Source organism: Crocodylus porosus, unplaced genomic scaffold (genome assembly GCF_001723895.1).
Source record: "Crocodylus porosus isolate Cpor-Errol unplaced genomic scaffold, CroPor_comp1, whole genome shotgun sequence".
Classification (NCBI taxonomy): Eukaryota; Metazoa; Chordata; order Crocodylia; family Crocodylidae; genus Crocodylus; species Crocodylus porosus.
In genome coordinates, this window is record NW_017728912.1 from 25,569,824 (window position 1) to 25,584,168 (window position 14,345).

A 14,345-nucleotide genomic window follows, 5' to 3' on the forward strand; every position below is an offset into this window, starting at 1 on the left:
TGAAATATGCCAGGGTTTCCAAACTGAATTGTGAATAGCCTTCCCGGTATTGTTGCCTGCTGCATCTTAACAGTTCCTTTAATGGAGCTAAAAGTGAATGGATATTTTTGCTGAAGTTTTCCAAGGGGAAAAAAAAATAGATTTCAGTCAGTTGTTCCCATAAACTGAGGTAGCAATCTCTTATTATGAATGACATCTAGGTATTGACAATATAAATAACCTAATAATTTTATACTTTTATCCTCCAAAACTCTCAAGGTTTTCTAAAGTGCTTAGCACACACCTAGGACAAGGGTTTTTAAATACTCCTTAAAGAGGGCTGCTGGATTGTTTTGAAAGCCTGACCCTTATCTTCGTGTATCACTATGCCACAGCCTAGATTTCTGTCTTTGTAGTAACATAACCCAAAGGCACACAATGGTTAGCCTCCAGTGTGAGAGCAATGCTTATGAATGTATATTACAGGTTCCCCTTGTCCCAGTTTTCAGAAGATAAATTGGTCATAGGCCCAGCATGGCTATGCTTTCTGGGATCAGCATGGGTATGTTGGCCATGGTAATAGCGATGATACACAGGAAAAGTAGATAAAAGCGTACTAGTGCTCCAGTCCTGCACTTAATGCCTCGTGGAAGAGGGTGTTTGCTCACAGGACCTTCGCTTCAGGTGCAGTGAATGAAAGTAAGGGCCGTGTTACCCATTGCACATTGAACTGCTCAAATGTTGATCAGGGTTAGTGCTAGCTCTAGTTTGGAGCAGATACGCCTTAAAACTAAAAACCTTCTCCGCTGTCCCCAACTGTACAGTTGTGACTTGTCACTAGAAAGATGGCAAGCAGGGGCCTAACTAAGGAACTACAGCTGCAAGTTGCTACTACAGGGCTGGTGAGACAGGACTGACTTTTCTTCCTGCTCTAGGTGGAGGTGTATAAGAGACTGGGGGAAAGGAGAGGGGCAGGAAGATGAGTTAATGGGATGGGGGAGGGTAATGAAATGAGAGGTAGAAAGGACATGGGGTGAGGGAAGATTGGTGAGATGAAGGAATTCAGCTACTAGAGGAGAAAAGAAAAGAAATGAAGTAAATTAAAGAGAATCTCATGTTTTAATACATTCAGATTTGGTATTGGGGGGTTGGGGGAATGCTGGTCATGCTTCCTGGGGTGGCTGGGAGGTGGGAGAGGTGATTAAGGTGCTTTTGGGAGAGCTACCACAACCCTGGGGTGGGAAGGTCACACCTCTGGGGGAGGGAGGGGGAGTCGGCTTGGTACCAGCACTGCCCCGTGGGTAGTAAAGTGCAGAGGATGGAAAGTTTGTCCACAGAACAGCAGGGCGGGGGAGAAGACACTGCATCCTGGGAGGCCACACATTAATGGAGCATGCGCTGGGTAACATGGAGCAGAAAGAAATCTGCCCTGGAAAGGCATAACTCTAAGCTGCCTAAAGTGTGCTTAAAATGAGTCGCAGGTGTTATTGTATGGATAATCCAGGGGTTAAGAGCTCCAGGAGCTGCCTAAAATTAATGTGTAACAAGGTCCTTACACTGGCAGAAAGAAAAGATTGTTGATCAACTGACTTTGTTTTGCAGGATAGACAAGTATTTGCCTGGGATGGTTTAGACGAGGATTATCTTGCCCTGGATGACCTTCTGAGGGCTGTTCTGACCCTATTTTTCTGTGCTTCTATGATTGATTGATTTTTTCCTTGATTTAGACATTGTTCCAGAAGAATTGTGCTCTGAAGAATTTTACTTCTTCATCCCTAAATTCATTATTAGGTGTAGTCTTTGAGACTTGCATGCAAAGCTTCAAGTGCCCTCTATTACCATTTTTGGAAGTATCAGTTGAAATGGTGCTGTTAGAAATGACAGTGTTGTAATGAGACATGAAGCAAGGTGATAGAATCTGCTTTTGCTTGAAATATGCCATATTTATGTTGCATTGCTTATGTGTACATCACTGTGAATTTAAATGCAGATTGTATTCTATTTACTAGATGTCTAATTGGACTTAAGCATTAAGTCTGATTTTATTCCACCATATTCAAGTCCTGAAAATTTATTAAAACATCAACTTTTGTAACATACTGGGCACATCTACATGTGCCCCTGACTGCATATTTGGTATTGTGGAATCATTTAGTACTTGCTTTAGCAAGTAAATGACTGTGCAGTACCCACCAGTATTGTGCAGTCCAGGTGGCACAGCAGTGAGCTATAGCAACATAGATTGTCACTACAGTGATGTAGCAGCGGTATCATGGTTTGTGCCCACCGACACTGTGTTGCCATAGCGATGAGCTACGTAGCGTCTTGTGTAGATGCGCTCGCTGTTGTCTTATCCTTAAGACTGCATCATAAGAAAGCAGAGAGGAAGAGGAGGCCCCACCCATCTTTCTATGAACCATTTTTCAGGGACTCAAGCAAGGTGGAACAGAATCACACTGAAGGATGAAAGTGTATTTCCACATCTAATAAGTGGAAGAGAACGTAGACTGTCTTTTGTCTTTGGGAGTACCGGAGCTGATTATCTTCGATGTTTTAGCCTTTGAAGACATTACTATTAACAAAGAACAAGTAATGAACAATGGGAAAATGCATCTGATTAGTTCTTCCTTCTATTTGGTTTGCAGATTCTTTAAATGGCTCACATTTTGAAATGTATTTGTGGTTCAAAATTATTCTCAAGTGTCTTAAGCAAATAGTTCTTCATCTGGAAATCATTCATGAACAGCTCATTGCGCCCATTCACAATTTGCAGGATCTTGGTTTAGTTGCTTCAGGCAAATATTGAAGCTTAGTATTTATAATAATAAAGCTCAAGAACCCACATGTTCACAGAAAGCTAACTTAAATGGGTCATGAGCATAATAAGGATTCAAATGTGAGTCAGAATTTGAACTAATATCCATATATCTCTTTTTTCTTTTTTACTCTTCATTCGGCTGTAATTCTTATATCATCTCTTGTACTTTTTGTTTGTCATTAATTGAATTTGCATTCTCTTGGCATGCAGCCCTTTAGATTAAAGAAAAACATCAGTATGGTATAAAAACAACCCACATGCAGTGGTTTGGAAAATCAAGGCTTGTTGAATTGCATTTTTTAAGAGAAATCATTCCTGAAAAATAAACAGAAGAGTATTTTATTTTCAGGTTTTTTTTCAAATTTTTACAAGTCAACTTTATTAGTGAGGCAGGCAGATTCTCCATACTTTAATTGGAAAATGGGTTGTCTTGTATTTAAAGTGTTCTGGTCATTACTCCAGAGCCTGATCCAAAATATTTTCAAGTCAATTGAAAGATTAATTGATTTCAGAAGACTTTGGCTAAAAAATCTCCATAGTATTATTGCCTTAGCCATAATTTTACAATAAATACTATTTAAAGGCCCCAAAGGAAAATAATCAGTTTGTAATAGTATTCTTAACTGATGTGCTCCATTTTAGATTATTTAGTGCAGTAATATTCCTAGCAGCAATTACCCAACATTTAAGTCTGAATTTAAGTCAGAGCATCAACTGTTCATTTATACAAAAATGTTATTTACTTATAGAATTATTCCACCAAATCTCTTTAAAGGTTATTATTACAAAGGAATGAAATGAAATTAGTTTTTCTCTTTTAGTATTTTTAGTAACAAAATTAGAATTTTTTAGTTTTTCTAGTCAGTATTCCTAGCCAAGCATACAATTAGCCAGTAGCTAGATTCCCACTAAGGCCAATGTAATGGCATGCCATATAATGTATAGTATACTCACTTTAAGGTCCATATACACTACCAGAAGAATGTAAAAGTAGCCTTGGTGTAAATAGAATCAAAGCCAGTAAGAAGAACTAAGTTTCTACCTCCTTATACCTCTGGCTTGACTCACATTTATAGGAAAAAGTCTTTCTGTCCCTCTGGAAGCATAACAATGCTTTATTTAATGTTATGCACAATCCAGAGCTATGTAATGTAGCTTTAGTGTGAGAAATGGGCTTTTTGAATTGTTTTTTATACCAGTGGCTTTAACGTCAATGCAAAATGGTTTGGAAGGGCTTTTCTTCTGATCCAATGCTGCATTGCACATGCTTTATCCTACAGTGAATGTCTACACAAGGTGAAAAACAACAACGAATCAGGTCTCATGGCTTTGTAGCACACAGTGTCTTTGTCTTAAGGAATGGGTTATTGTTAATGCATATTCATTCATTTTGGTATTTTCATTATGATTACTATGCCTGCTGTTTTAATAATTTGTATTTTGCTACATTTGTCATTTACATGTTTGAACTTCACCTTTTCGGGGGGAAAAAGGACCAAGAGACCAGCTACACCATCATCAAATCAAAAGAGACAACAATCACGGCAGATGGCTTGAAGCCAGGTTCAGCATATATCTTCCAAATCCGAGCGCGTACAGCGGCAGGGTATGGTGGCTTCAGTCGAAGATTTGAGATTGAAACCAGCCCAGTGTGTAAGTCATTTTAATTACTGTCAGCTCATGTCTCTGTAATAGTTACCAGAAAAGAGTCAGTGGATCAATACCTTTGCAGAGAACTCTGTCAGTCTCACTCTCATCCTCTCTTTCTCTCTCTCTCTCAGGCCTGATCCTTTTAGTTAAGAAACATCAGTCATGTCATTACCTTGACTTGGACAGGTTAACGCATCTGTCCCTATTTCCTCATCTCATTTAGCAGAACAGGAGATGAACCATCAGGAGATCTTTAAACTTAAGAAATTTGTGAAGCTTGCTGCTTAGACTTTCTTTTTGCTGCTCACTTCCATTGAGGTGTTCCCACTTACTCATGAAGGTGTTAGTTACTTTTTTGAACTACATACTTCTACTTCTAATCAGGAATCTAATGTATAATTCTTAAAGCAGAGGAGGGCAATTATTTTGGGCAGAGGGCTGCTTACCCAGTTTTGGCAAGCTGTCAAGGGCTATATGGGTAGCTCTGCCCCTTGACAGGTGCCCCGTCCCCTGATCAACATCTTGGGACCAGTGTCCCAATGTCTTGGGACCAATGTCTCAAGGCCTGCACTGGTGGGGCCCAGAGAGGGGCGCAGGTTGGCAGGGGCCTCTGAAGCTGGGCTGGGCTGCACCAGCAGGGAGTGGGGGGAGCTAGCCTGGCTCCATAGAGCCCCTGCTGGCCGGGACCCTGTACTCCTGCCACCCTGCTCTGGGCCCATGCACCTGCTCACTTCCAGTGCCCCCCCACTCCGCGGTACAGGCGGGGGAAAGCATGCAGCCCTGGACACATGCTCCCCAGCAGGGAACGAGCTGGTGCTGAGCATGGGGGAAAAGCAGCCCCTCCCCTGCCCCGTGGTTGGCACTCCCTGCTGCACCTGTGTAGGGCTGTTCAGAGCAGGCACAGCCAGCCCCACATGAGCTGCGAGTGGCTGCAGTGCGGGGCACCGGCCACAGGGCAGGGGCAGTGCCGCTTCTCCTTGCGCTCAGCACCAACTTGTAACCCACCCCCGCTGCCAGCCTGGGCCCCGTGCTGGCTCTCAGCTTGCCCATCAGGGCTGCACACAATGGCAGCAGCTGCAGTGCCCCTGCTTGCCACACCGGGCAGCATTTACCACTGCCACCTCTGGGCTTCCCAGTGCGGCACCAGCAGCAAAAGCGAGGGGGCTGCAGCTGCTGCTGCCGTGGGCAAACCCAGTGGGTGAGCCCAGAGCCAGTGCGGGGCCCAGGCTGGGAACAGGGATGGGTTACAAGCTGGTGCTGAGCATGGGGAAAAGTGACCCCGCCCCCACCCCCACCCTGCATTGCAGCTGCTCACAGCCCAGGTGGGGCTGCTGGGGGGGCGGGTCCAGGTTGGCCCTGCTGTTGTGGAAGCCTGCCGGGCTTCCCCTGGGTCCTACTGCCACTGGTTACTGTCATTTTTTACATGAACCAAAGACAGATAAATACTAATTTTCTAAATTTTTATGGCCACACAGGCCGGATAGAATGGCCTTGCGGGCCATATTCAGCCCGTGGGCCATATTTTGCCCACCCCTGCCTTACAGGCTTGTGTCTGAGCTGGAGAAAAAAAATAGTATACCTCTCAATAGGTCATTAAACCTCTTAACTTGGTCTATGGAGGATTCACAAGTCTGTCTTTGATATCTTTTGCTGTAGTTGTATACAGTTTTGGATTAAATACCTCCCAGCAACATTTGTGGTAACTCCTCCAAGAGGAATATCTTTGCCATCCAAGAAATCACAGGACCATTAGAATCATTTTGTAGAAGACACTGTAGTTAGAGTTGCCAAATGGTTCTCATTATCATCCCACTGCTCCTAGGTTTTCAAACCTGCCACTTTCTGACCTGAAATGTAATGAACTTTCTTGTTGTTTGAGAGAGGAGAACTTGAAGGGAAAACATAACTTTTAACAGATTTTGTGTTTACTGAGCACATAAAAAATGTGATTTATGACTACAAGGCTGTAGATAGGTATAACACTAAATGAGCTAAAATGGAGCTGAACTGACTGAAAGGTACTTACTGCTTGAAAATGCCTCTCTGCATAGCTCTTTTGTCTGTCTCCTTCTATACTGGGATGGCAATCCTAAGCCACTGTAACTTTGCATCTGAATGAAGAAGATTCAAAATTACAGTGATGTAGCTTCCAAATAGGGTGCAACTGAGCAGATGGATGGAAAGGTTGCAGCAGATCATATGCAAAAAGCTTTACGCTTAGAGTTCTTAAGACCTGTCTAAACCTATCAAATTGCTAGCTTGGATCTGTGCAGAGCATAGGTGAGTAAGTGGGGCCTCTGATGGTCCCAGGCTTGGTAGAGAGGTGATAGAGGAATGTCTTTAAGGACCTGGTCCTCCAGACACTTTATGTACACACTTTAATCTTAATTTCAAGAGCACCCACTTATATGTTTAAGGTTAAGCAAGTATGTGAATATTTGCAGAATTGGTGGTTTGTGGTGGTGCAAGTCCAATGAATAGATTCTAGCCAATTAGAAAGACACTTTTCAATGCTGTTATTCTGTCACCATTACAAACCTTTCGTTCCCACATGCCCCCTAAACCACAGACCTAGAGCCATGGCTCTTAGAGGGAAATCTCCTTTGCTGCCAAGCTTCATGGAATAGTAAAGAAACATACAGTGTAATCCTGTTAGCTTCCCCTTACTGCTGGTGAAAAAGGACATTTTTACACTTTAATTAGAGTTGCTCTAATGCACCCACAGCATCTCATGTATCAGTGTCCCCACACTTCAAAACAGTGGTGGGAGCACTTTAACTAAAGCTCATTGAATGAGCTTTACGTAAAGCACCTCCACCCCCATTTTGAAGTCTCAGCATCACGAAACATGGAGACTGGCTGGAGCACCCTAATTACCATGCTGCAGCAGACTCGATTAATTGATTCGGCTCCAATGTGTTATAATTACAGTGCATTGGAGCAGCCTCCCTGCATGTGTACAGGGACCTGAAGAGGCCAATGTAGTCATGTTTTGACAGGGTAGGAAGATAAAAAAACCCAAAATGCCAGGCCACCAACTATAGCCCAGATGTTCCATGATGAAATGCTGAATTAAGGGCTTGGATTCATGGATGGCTCAAACCTGTTACAGCTGCTGTATTAAGCACTCTGAAGCACTGGTTTCCTCTGAACTCATGTTTTCAGCCAACCACAAGTGCTGAACATATTTTTTTAATGAAAGCTCAGATTCTGGAGCATCAGTCTGTGACAAGGGTTAATTCCACGGAGTTCCAATTTTATTTAAAGGCTCAGTTTTAAACTCTCTGAAGTGTTCAGATACCATGGTGAGGAAATCCTTTTATTCCTTATTTACCTATTTTTGCAGTGGTGTCATAGATAATTTTCCCTCTCATAAAATATGTACTCTGTGTACCTATTTCAATTTGTACTACTGACATAGTTATTAATCTTTAATACTATTTGTATGCAGGAGAAAGTTCATGATGGAAATATTCTGTTCATTTTTTTGGTAAATAGTAAATCATGCTGTATGTTTTCCTTATAAATTTAAATTCATCAACATTTTGATTACTGTTTCCCTGGTTCATTTAAAATTTGTAATCAGTTCTTTAAAAAAGATACAGCGTTGTCATTTCAATGAGCGGTACATTTTAAACCGTAATAGATTTTAAAGGAATCATTATGTATGTGCAGATGTGGCTGTGGAGTCAGTGGCTGAGCTAATGTAGTGCAAATAGTGTAGTAATGTAAACATTAATGCAATAAGAATTGTGTATTTAATGTATTTCTTATTGCATTAACCATTAATCATGTCTTATAAGCAGAAACAAAACCTGATTATACTGAAAATAATTCTGTATTATGTTAGGCAAGGTCTGGTCACAGTAGAAAAGTTTCTAATTTAGACTATTCCAGTAATAGTGTTTCAGAATATTAATAAGTAATATACTAGCATTTATGTACTTTTAGTCCAATGCTATCCTGACCTAAAATCATGAGCCAGTAATAATAATAATTTTCCAAGACCTCTCATGTGAATCTTGGAAATAGTGTAAACTGCAGAACAATGTTAGGTTTTCTACAGGGGAATACATTATCCTATCTCAGGGCATTTTGCCACCACTAATAAATTCAGCTTTTCGAGTGGTCTGGTGGGACAGTGCTATTTCCATTTTATAGGTAGGGAAGTGGATATTGAGATTCAAGGCCTAAAATGAAACCAGTTGAAGCTAATGGAAGAACACAGAGGCATGTGCTTAAATGCTTTGCAGAATGGCAGTGGCTTTTAAATGTTTTGCTCAAACACAGACCCATTGGGTCCACTACTCTTCAGGGAAAGTTGAATTTCCCATGGTCACATAGGAATTTCCCATGGTCACATAGGAGGTCAAGCCAGAAATACAACACATATCCATGACTTCTTTGATTTAACACAGTTTTACAGAACAGAAAGAAAACCCTATCTGGAAACATGTACCCAAGGATGTAGAAAGCCAAGTCCTGCTCTTTCTCATGCTTATGATCATGGAGAAAAGGGCACCAGCTATTTCTATGTTCCACACAATCTTACTATCTTTCAAATTTAATTTCCAACCATGGCATCTAGAAGCAGCATGAGGAATGAGCAGCTACCAACCCACAGTGTGCATCACATGCCAAGGATGCTTGACTTGCATAAGAAATGGTTGTGTCTGGAGCAACAGACAGAAACAGACAATACAAGGAGCTTGCAGTGTGCTCCAGATGAACTGAACAGCAGAGATCCTTCTATTCAGAAAATGTTAGTCAGCTGTTTGGAATCCTGCCTTCTACTAACAGGGCTCTTTGTAATGTAGACCATATGGCAGCTTCTCTGCTTCCTCTCCCAGCCCAACCTTTCATTATTACATATAGGTATGTGTGTATGTGTGTGCACACACACACACTTATATTAGATAGATAGATAGCTAGATAGATAGATAGTAGGCCTGTGCAAAGCAGCTAGTATTCGGTTTGGATTCAACCAATTCGGGGGACAGTATTCGATTCAGTGATTCATATCACTGTCCTGAATTGATTCAGCCAAATCAGATTCAGCGATTCAGCTGCTACCAAATCGGCTGAATCGCTGAATCAAACAGGCTCTACCCCCTGCCTGCTCTCCCAGCTCTGTCAATGGCTGCCCTGCCCAGCCCCGGCATCCTGGCTCTTAAAAAAAAACAAAGAAAAAAAGCCCTGCACTCAGCAGTTCCTGCCAGGTGGGGGCAGGGAGGGAGGTGATCCCCACTACACTGCACTGCCCTACACTGCGTGGGGGAGCTCTGAGTGTGGGGCTTTTAAAAAAAAATGTTTTTATAAAGAACTGGGAACTGGGGCTGGGTTGGATAGCCATTGAGGGGGCTGGGAGAGCTGGCAGGGAATGGGGGCTTGTGGCAGAGGCCCCCCCATACAGCGCAGGGCAGTGGGGGGCAGTGGGCATCACTCTTCCCCCCCAACACGTAGCAGCATCCAGTGAGTGCAGAGGTTTTCTTTCTTTCTTTTTATTTTTTTAAAGAGCCGGACTAGGGCCAGGGTGGGGCAGCGATTGATGGGGCTGGGAGAGTAGGCGAGGGTTGGGGGGTACTCAAGATGGCTGGGGGAGCATGCAGGGGATAGGGCCTGGTGGGGATCCCCTAACTGTCCCTTCCCCACCTCTAGCCTCTTCCCCTCTCCCTACCCCACTTATCAGCATGGAGTCTGGGTCCAGCTCCCTGCGGTGGTGAGTGGGGACTGCCCGAATCTCCGAAGCTCTCCAAATCTTTTCCGAATCGATTTGGAGAGCTTAGACTCGATTCAGACATTTTTATTGGTCTCCCAATTCGATTCAGAGTTTCGGCCACTGAATCAGGTGGAATCTCCTTAGAATCAAAGCACCCAAAGCTTCACACAGTCCTAATGGATAGATGGATAGGTAGATTATACATATGTATATGTGTAGATATGTTTGTTTATATGATTTAAGTGAAAAATATTGATAAAGCAACACACACACACACATATGGATGGCATATAATATACTGTATACAATATACACCCCCCATGCACATATCTACATTTTAAAGGAATAATTATGTATGTGCAGATGTGGCTGTGAATTCAGTAACTGAGCTAATCTTGTGCAAATAGTGTAGTAATGCAAACAACAATGCAGTAAGAATTGTCTATTGAATACATTTTGCATTGATATGTGTGTGGGGGTGTATCTGTATATCTAAACATAGATATAGACACAGAAAAACAAATTATGTTACTTTATCAATATTTTTCAAAGTTTAGATAAAGGTATTTTGCAGTTCTGCTGGCCAACTCACCTCTCGCTCACCTGTTGATCTCCTCCCTACATACCAAGATTTCCAGTCCTCAGTTAGTTGTATCCCTTTTTTAGCATTGCCCCACTTCATGATTGTCCTCCTGTCCCAGCTACTACTCTTCCTCCTGATGCTGTGCTCTTCTGGGCTGTATAGAGATTTAATCTCCCATCACCTATGTGAACTTTATGCAAGGTGAAGTGATTAAGGTTCTCTTAAAAATGTTTAAAAAAAAATATATTACCCAGAAAGTAATAAAAGTGAAAAGAAGAAAAAAATAGCCAAAGGAACATCTATAAATGTGCAAGGCTAATAAAATCTCTCTGTGATAGAACAGATTTTGAACAGTTAACAATAAAATATTTAATGTATTGGTCCAATCATTATGAAATCATTTACTGTACTTTAGCTGGGCCATACTGTACATAATGAAGTACCAATCAGAGAGTTATTGTATGAAGAGGTACTTGGAATCCATTGCAAATCAATGTTTAATGCATTACCTTTTTCACATTTAATATTGGGTCATATTCAGTTATTTTATAGCCTCCATAAACTTAATCCTGTGTTAAGGATTCCCTTCCGCTTCAGTCGTTTAGTTAAAGGCCTCCTTTATTGTGCAATCAATTTCTGCTGGTCCTTTGAGTGGTCACAGTTTCCTAAAGGGCTAATACAAGGGAAAAACCAGTTATATCCAACTGATGGCTGTAATGAAGTCCTTCAACAAATAGCTGTGAGCTTTATCATGCTCTTCCCAGAGCCTTATACCAAAAGACAAACCGCAAGCTGATGCCCCTCTTCCTAGTAATAGCAGAGTTCAACTACCTCTGTTGCATTAGGTTTTCATTTTCCAGGACCCAGCAGACAGCACTTGTTAGAGACAGGACACTGAATAAAAAGTCTGGCTCCCCTAAACCATGAGAGTAAATGTTGGGAATTGTTTAAAAATAATTTTAGGGTTCATTTTCCATGCCTTCTAATTCTTAGGGTTCATATTCAACCTGTTTAACAAGGACCTTCACCATTTTTTTAAATTAAAGTTGATATTCTCAGAAAGTCACATGAATTCAGTAGCTGAAGCAACACAGATGGGGCTTGCACCAAAGTTCGCAACACTGATGTTACTACATGGGGAGGGAACGGTCAGACAGTGTATGGGCTGCAGTTAGAGTGGGTGAGTTAGGACAAGTGAGATTCAGGTTGCCTCCAGTATTTTGAGGTAAAAATTGGGTTCTTTTCCAGAGAAGCTCGGACCACTTACTTTAAGTATCTCCATTTATGTGTGTTGTTTTTATTTCTTCTGGGTATTGTGAGTCTTGGATATCTTTGTCACTTCAATGTATATCTGAAAGGCTTTACATAGGAATGATGGCATTCTGTTGTTTTTTGATCATCTAAATGGCCCTTTTTGAGTAGCTACAAGACACTTTTGGTACATAGGCATAAAAGTATATTCTTCTGCTGGATATACAGATCTGTGTGTAGCAACTAAGTGGGAGACCCACCCTATATATTTTCCCCAAAATAGAAGTATGGCTAGGGCACTTGCCTAGAAAGTCTTAGGTTCCCCTCACCCAGAGAGGGCTTGAACTTGCCATGCTCTATTTTGTCAGCCCAGCACTCTACCTACCATACTACAGATCAGCCATTGTCCTAGAGCTTTCTTGGCACTCCTTTTCAAGTTGGGCCCCTGGGTGCCCATGAACAGGAGGTTTTTTGGAGAGATGTGGGGACAGGGGGAAGAGAGCAAGGCAGAAGCTATATGGATCAGTGAAGTGGCAATTGCCTTGACAGGAAGAGGACCTGGTCTTTAACTGGGGAGAGAAGGGCAGAAATTGGCAAGCGGTGTGGTGGTAAGCATGTTGTGCCTTTCAGGTGTCTTCAGCATTCAAAGTGAGTTTTCTACCCTAACCTGTGGCTAGAGTGTTAGGCTGAAAAGCAAAAAAAGCCCTGGTTCAAGCCTTCCCTGAGTGAAGAGGTCCAGCACCTCCAGCATTGCAGGTAGGTGTCCTAGCCACTGACCTATGGGGCAAAAAGGGACTCAGCCTTATCTTCTTCTGTTCTTGTGTCTAAATTCAGTAGTTCTGGGTTCTGGAAAGCTCCATTTTCAAGCATCTAGGTTTGCTCTGTACTCACCAGGGGCACACGTAAGGGTTGTATCTGGTATAGCTCAGGTAGCATAACTAGGTAATTGTCCATGTATTACGCATCCAGCAGTAGAATAACCCTGGATGGGTGAGTACTGAAAATGCCATGTAGACATCTAAAACGTGGCCACTTAGATGACCAGTAAAGAACAAAATGCCACCCTAAGTGCCAGATTCTGTTGCACCTATTAAGCATGTAAGTGGACTGAGGCACCTAAGTGTAATTCTGTTCCACCCTGCTTGTGTCCCTGAAAACCTGTTAATTTAAAACATGAGCAGGTCTTCTTCTTCCTCACTGCTTTTTATGACTCAGTCTTAAGGGTCACATGGTGGTGTGTTACAAAATGAGTTAGTTGTTCTAATAAAATATATTGGATTTACCCAAAGAACCCTGCCTTACAAAAGGAGATGCTCAAATGGGTTTTCAGGGACTTGAGATGGGTGGAAAAGAATCACCCCGAGGTGCACTTTGCTGCCTACTAGGCAGAATAGAATCTGGCCCCAGAAGTGTTAGCTTCTCATTTCAGTTTGTGTATGAAAACCATTTGAAAATTGCCATGGAAACTATTCACATTTTCTGAAAATGGAGCCAGAAGGTGAAAAGGGTGTTATTCTTCCTTGTAGACTTCTAGGTAAACAACAAGGATGTTTCAGAACTCTGCAAGGACCTAGGGGGAATTTGTCGAGTCATTGCAGACAGGGGTGTTGCTTGTGGATGGGATCCATTGTCACTGGAAGTTGCATAATAGGTATATGTCTGGATCTGCAAATTAGTGGAGGTCAGAGGGACTTTGCTAGCATAGAAAAATTTCTGGAAGGCAGAAAGAACACCCTGTAAAGTGTCTCCCTGTAGGTAAATGTTACAGTTAGGTCAGCAGTATTGAACCATGGTTTAACTTGGGCAGTAGGCTGGTAACAATCTCTGTCTGAGGACCAAGGTGGTCTGAAATTAGATTTTTAAGCATACCTTTGGTACCCAAAGATGCAGTCTGATTTTCCATATTACTGAGCACTTGGCAGATCCCACTAGCTCCTGGTACTTATTTATTTAAAGATGTCTTGGGTCTGATCTACAGTCCCAACAATCATGCCCTTTGTACTTGCCAGTGCAGGGGGAGCCCTGGATCAAAATCCCAGGCTTCCCCTGAAGAAGCAAGTCAAAAGTTGGGTGCCAGCAGTTCCATGGGACACAGGAGTGTCCTTGGGCTGCAGCTAACAATTAGCTGGTTGGCAGTCCTGGGTCTGTTTGAGGGCTTCCCCCAGGGAAGTTTAAACCTTGGTGCCAGTGACACTGCCACAGATAGGGGATTAGATGCTTCAGGCAGGGGGAGACAAAGAGCTTTCCTTGCCAGGGACTTTAAACTGCAGGAGTAGGGTTTAAAATTTCTGGTGAGGGAAGCCCTTTGGCTCCCCTTGCCTGTAGCCTCTGATCCCTTGTGCCTG

At 42.4% G+C, this 14,345-nt stretch overlaps 1 protein-coding gene across 7 annotated transcripts in view; it reads left to right on the forward strand.

The window, feature by feature from the left end:
* The window catches only part of EPHA5 (EPH receptor A5), a 305,046-nt gene that overhangs the window by 214,927 nt on the left and 75,774 nt on the right, over positions 1-14,345 (forward strand). For all 7 annotated transcript variants that reach the window (XM_019534208.1, XM_019534207.1, XM_019534206.1 and 4 more), the window contains one exon: positions 4,291-4,450. In XM_019534208.1, the coding sequence (XP_019389753.1) occupies positions 4,291-4,450 (160 nt within the window). The remainder of the gene's footprint in view (positions 1-4,290; positions 4,451-14,345) is intronic.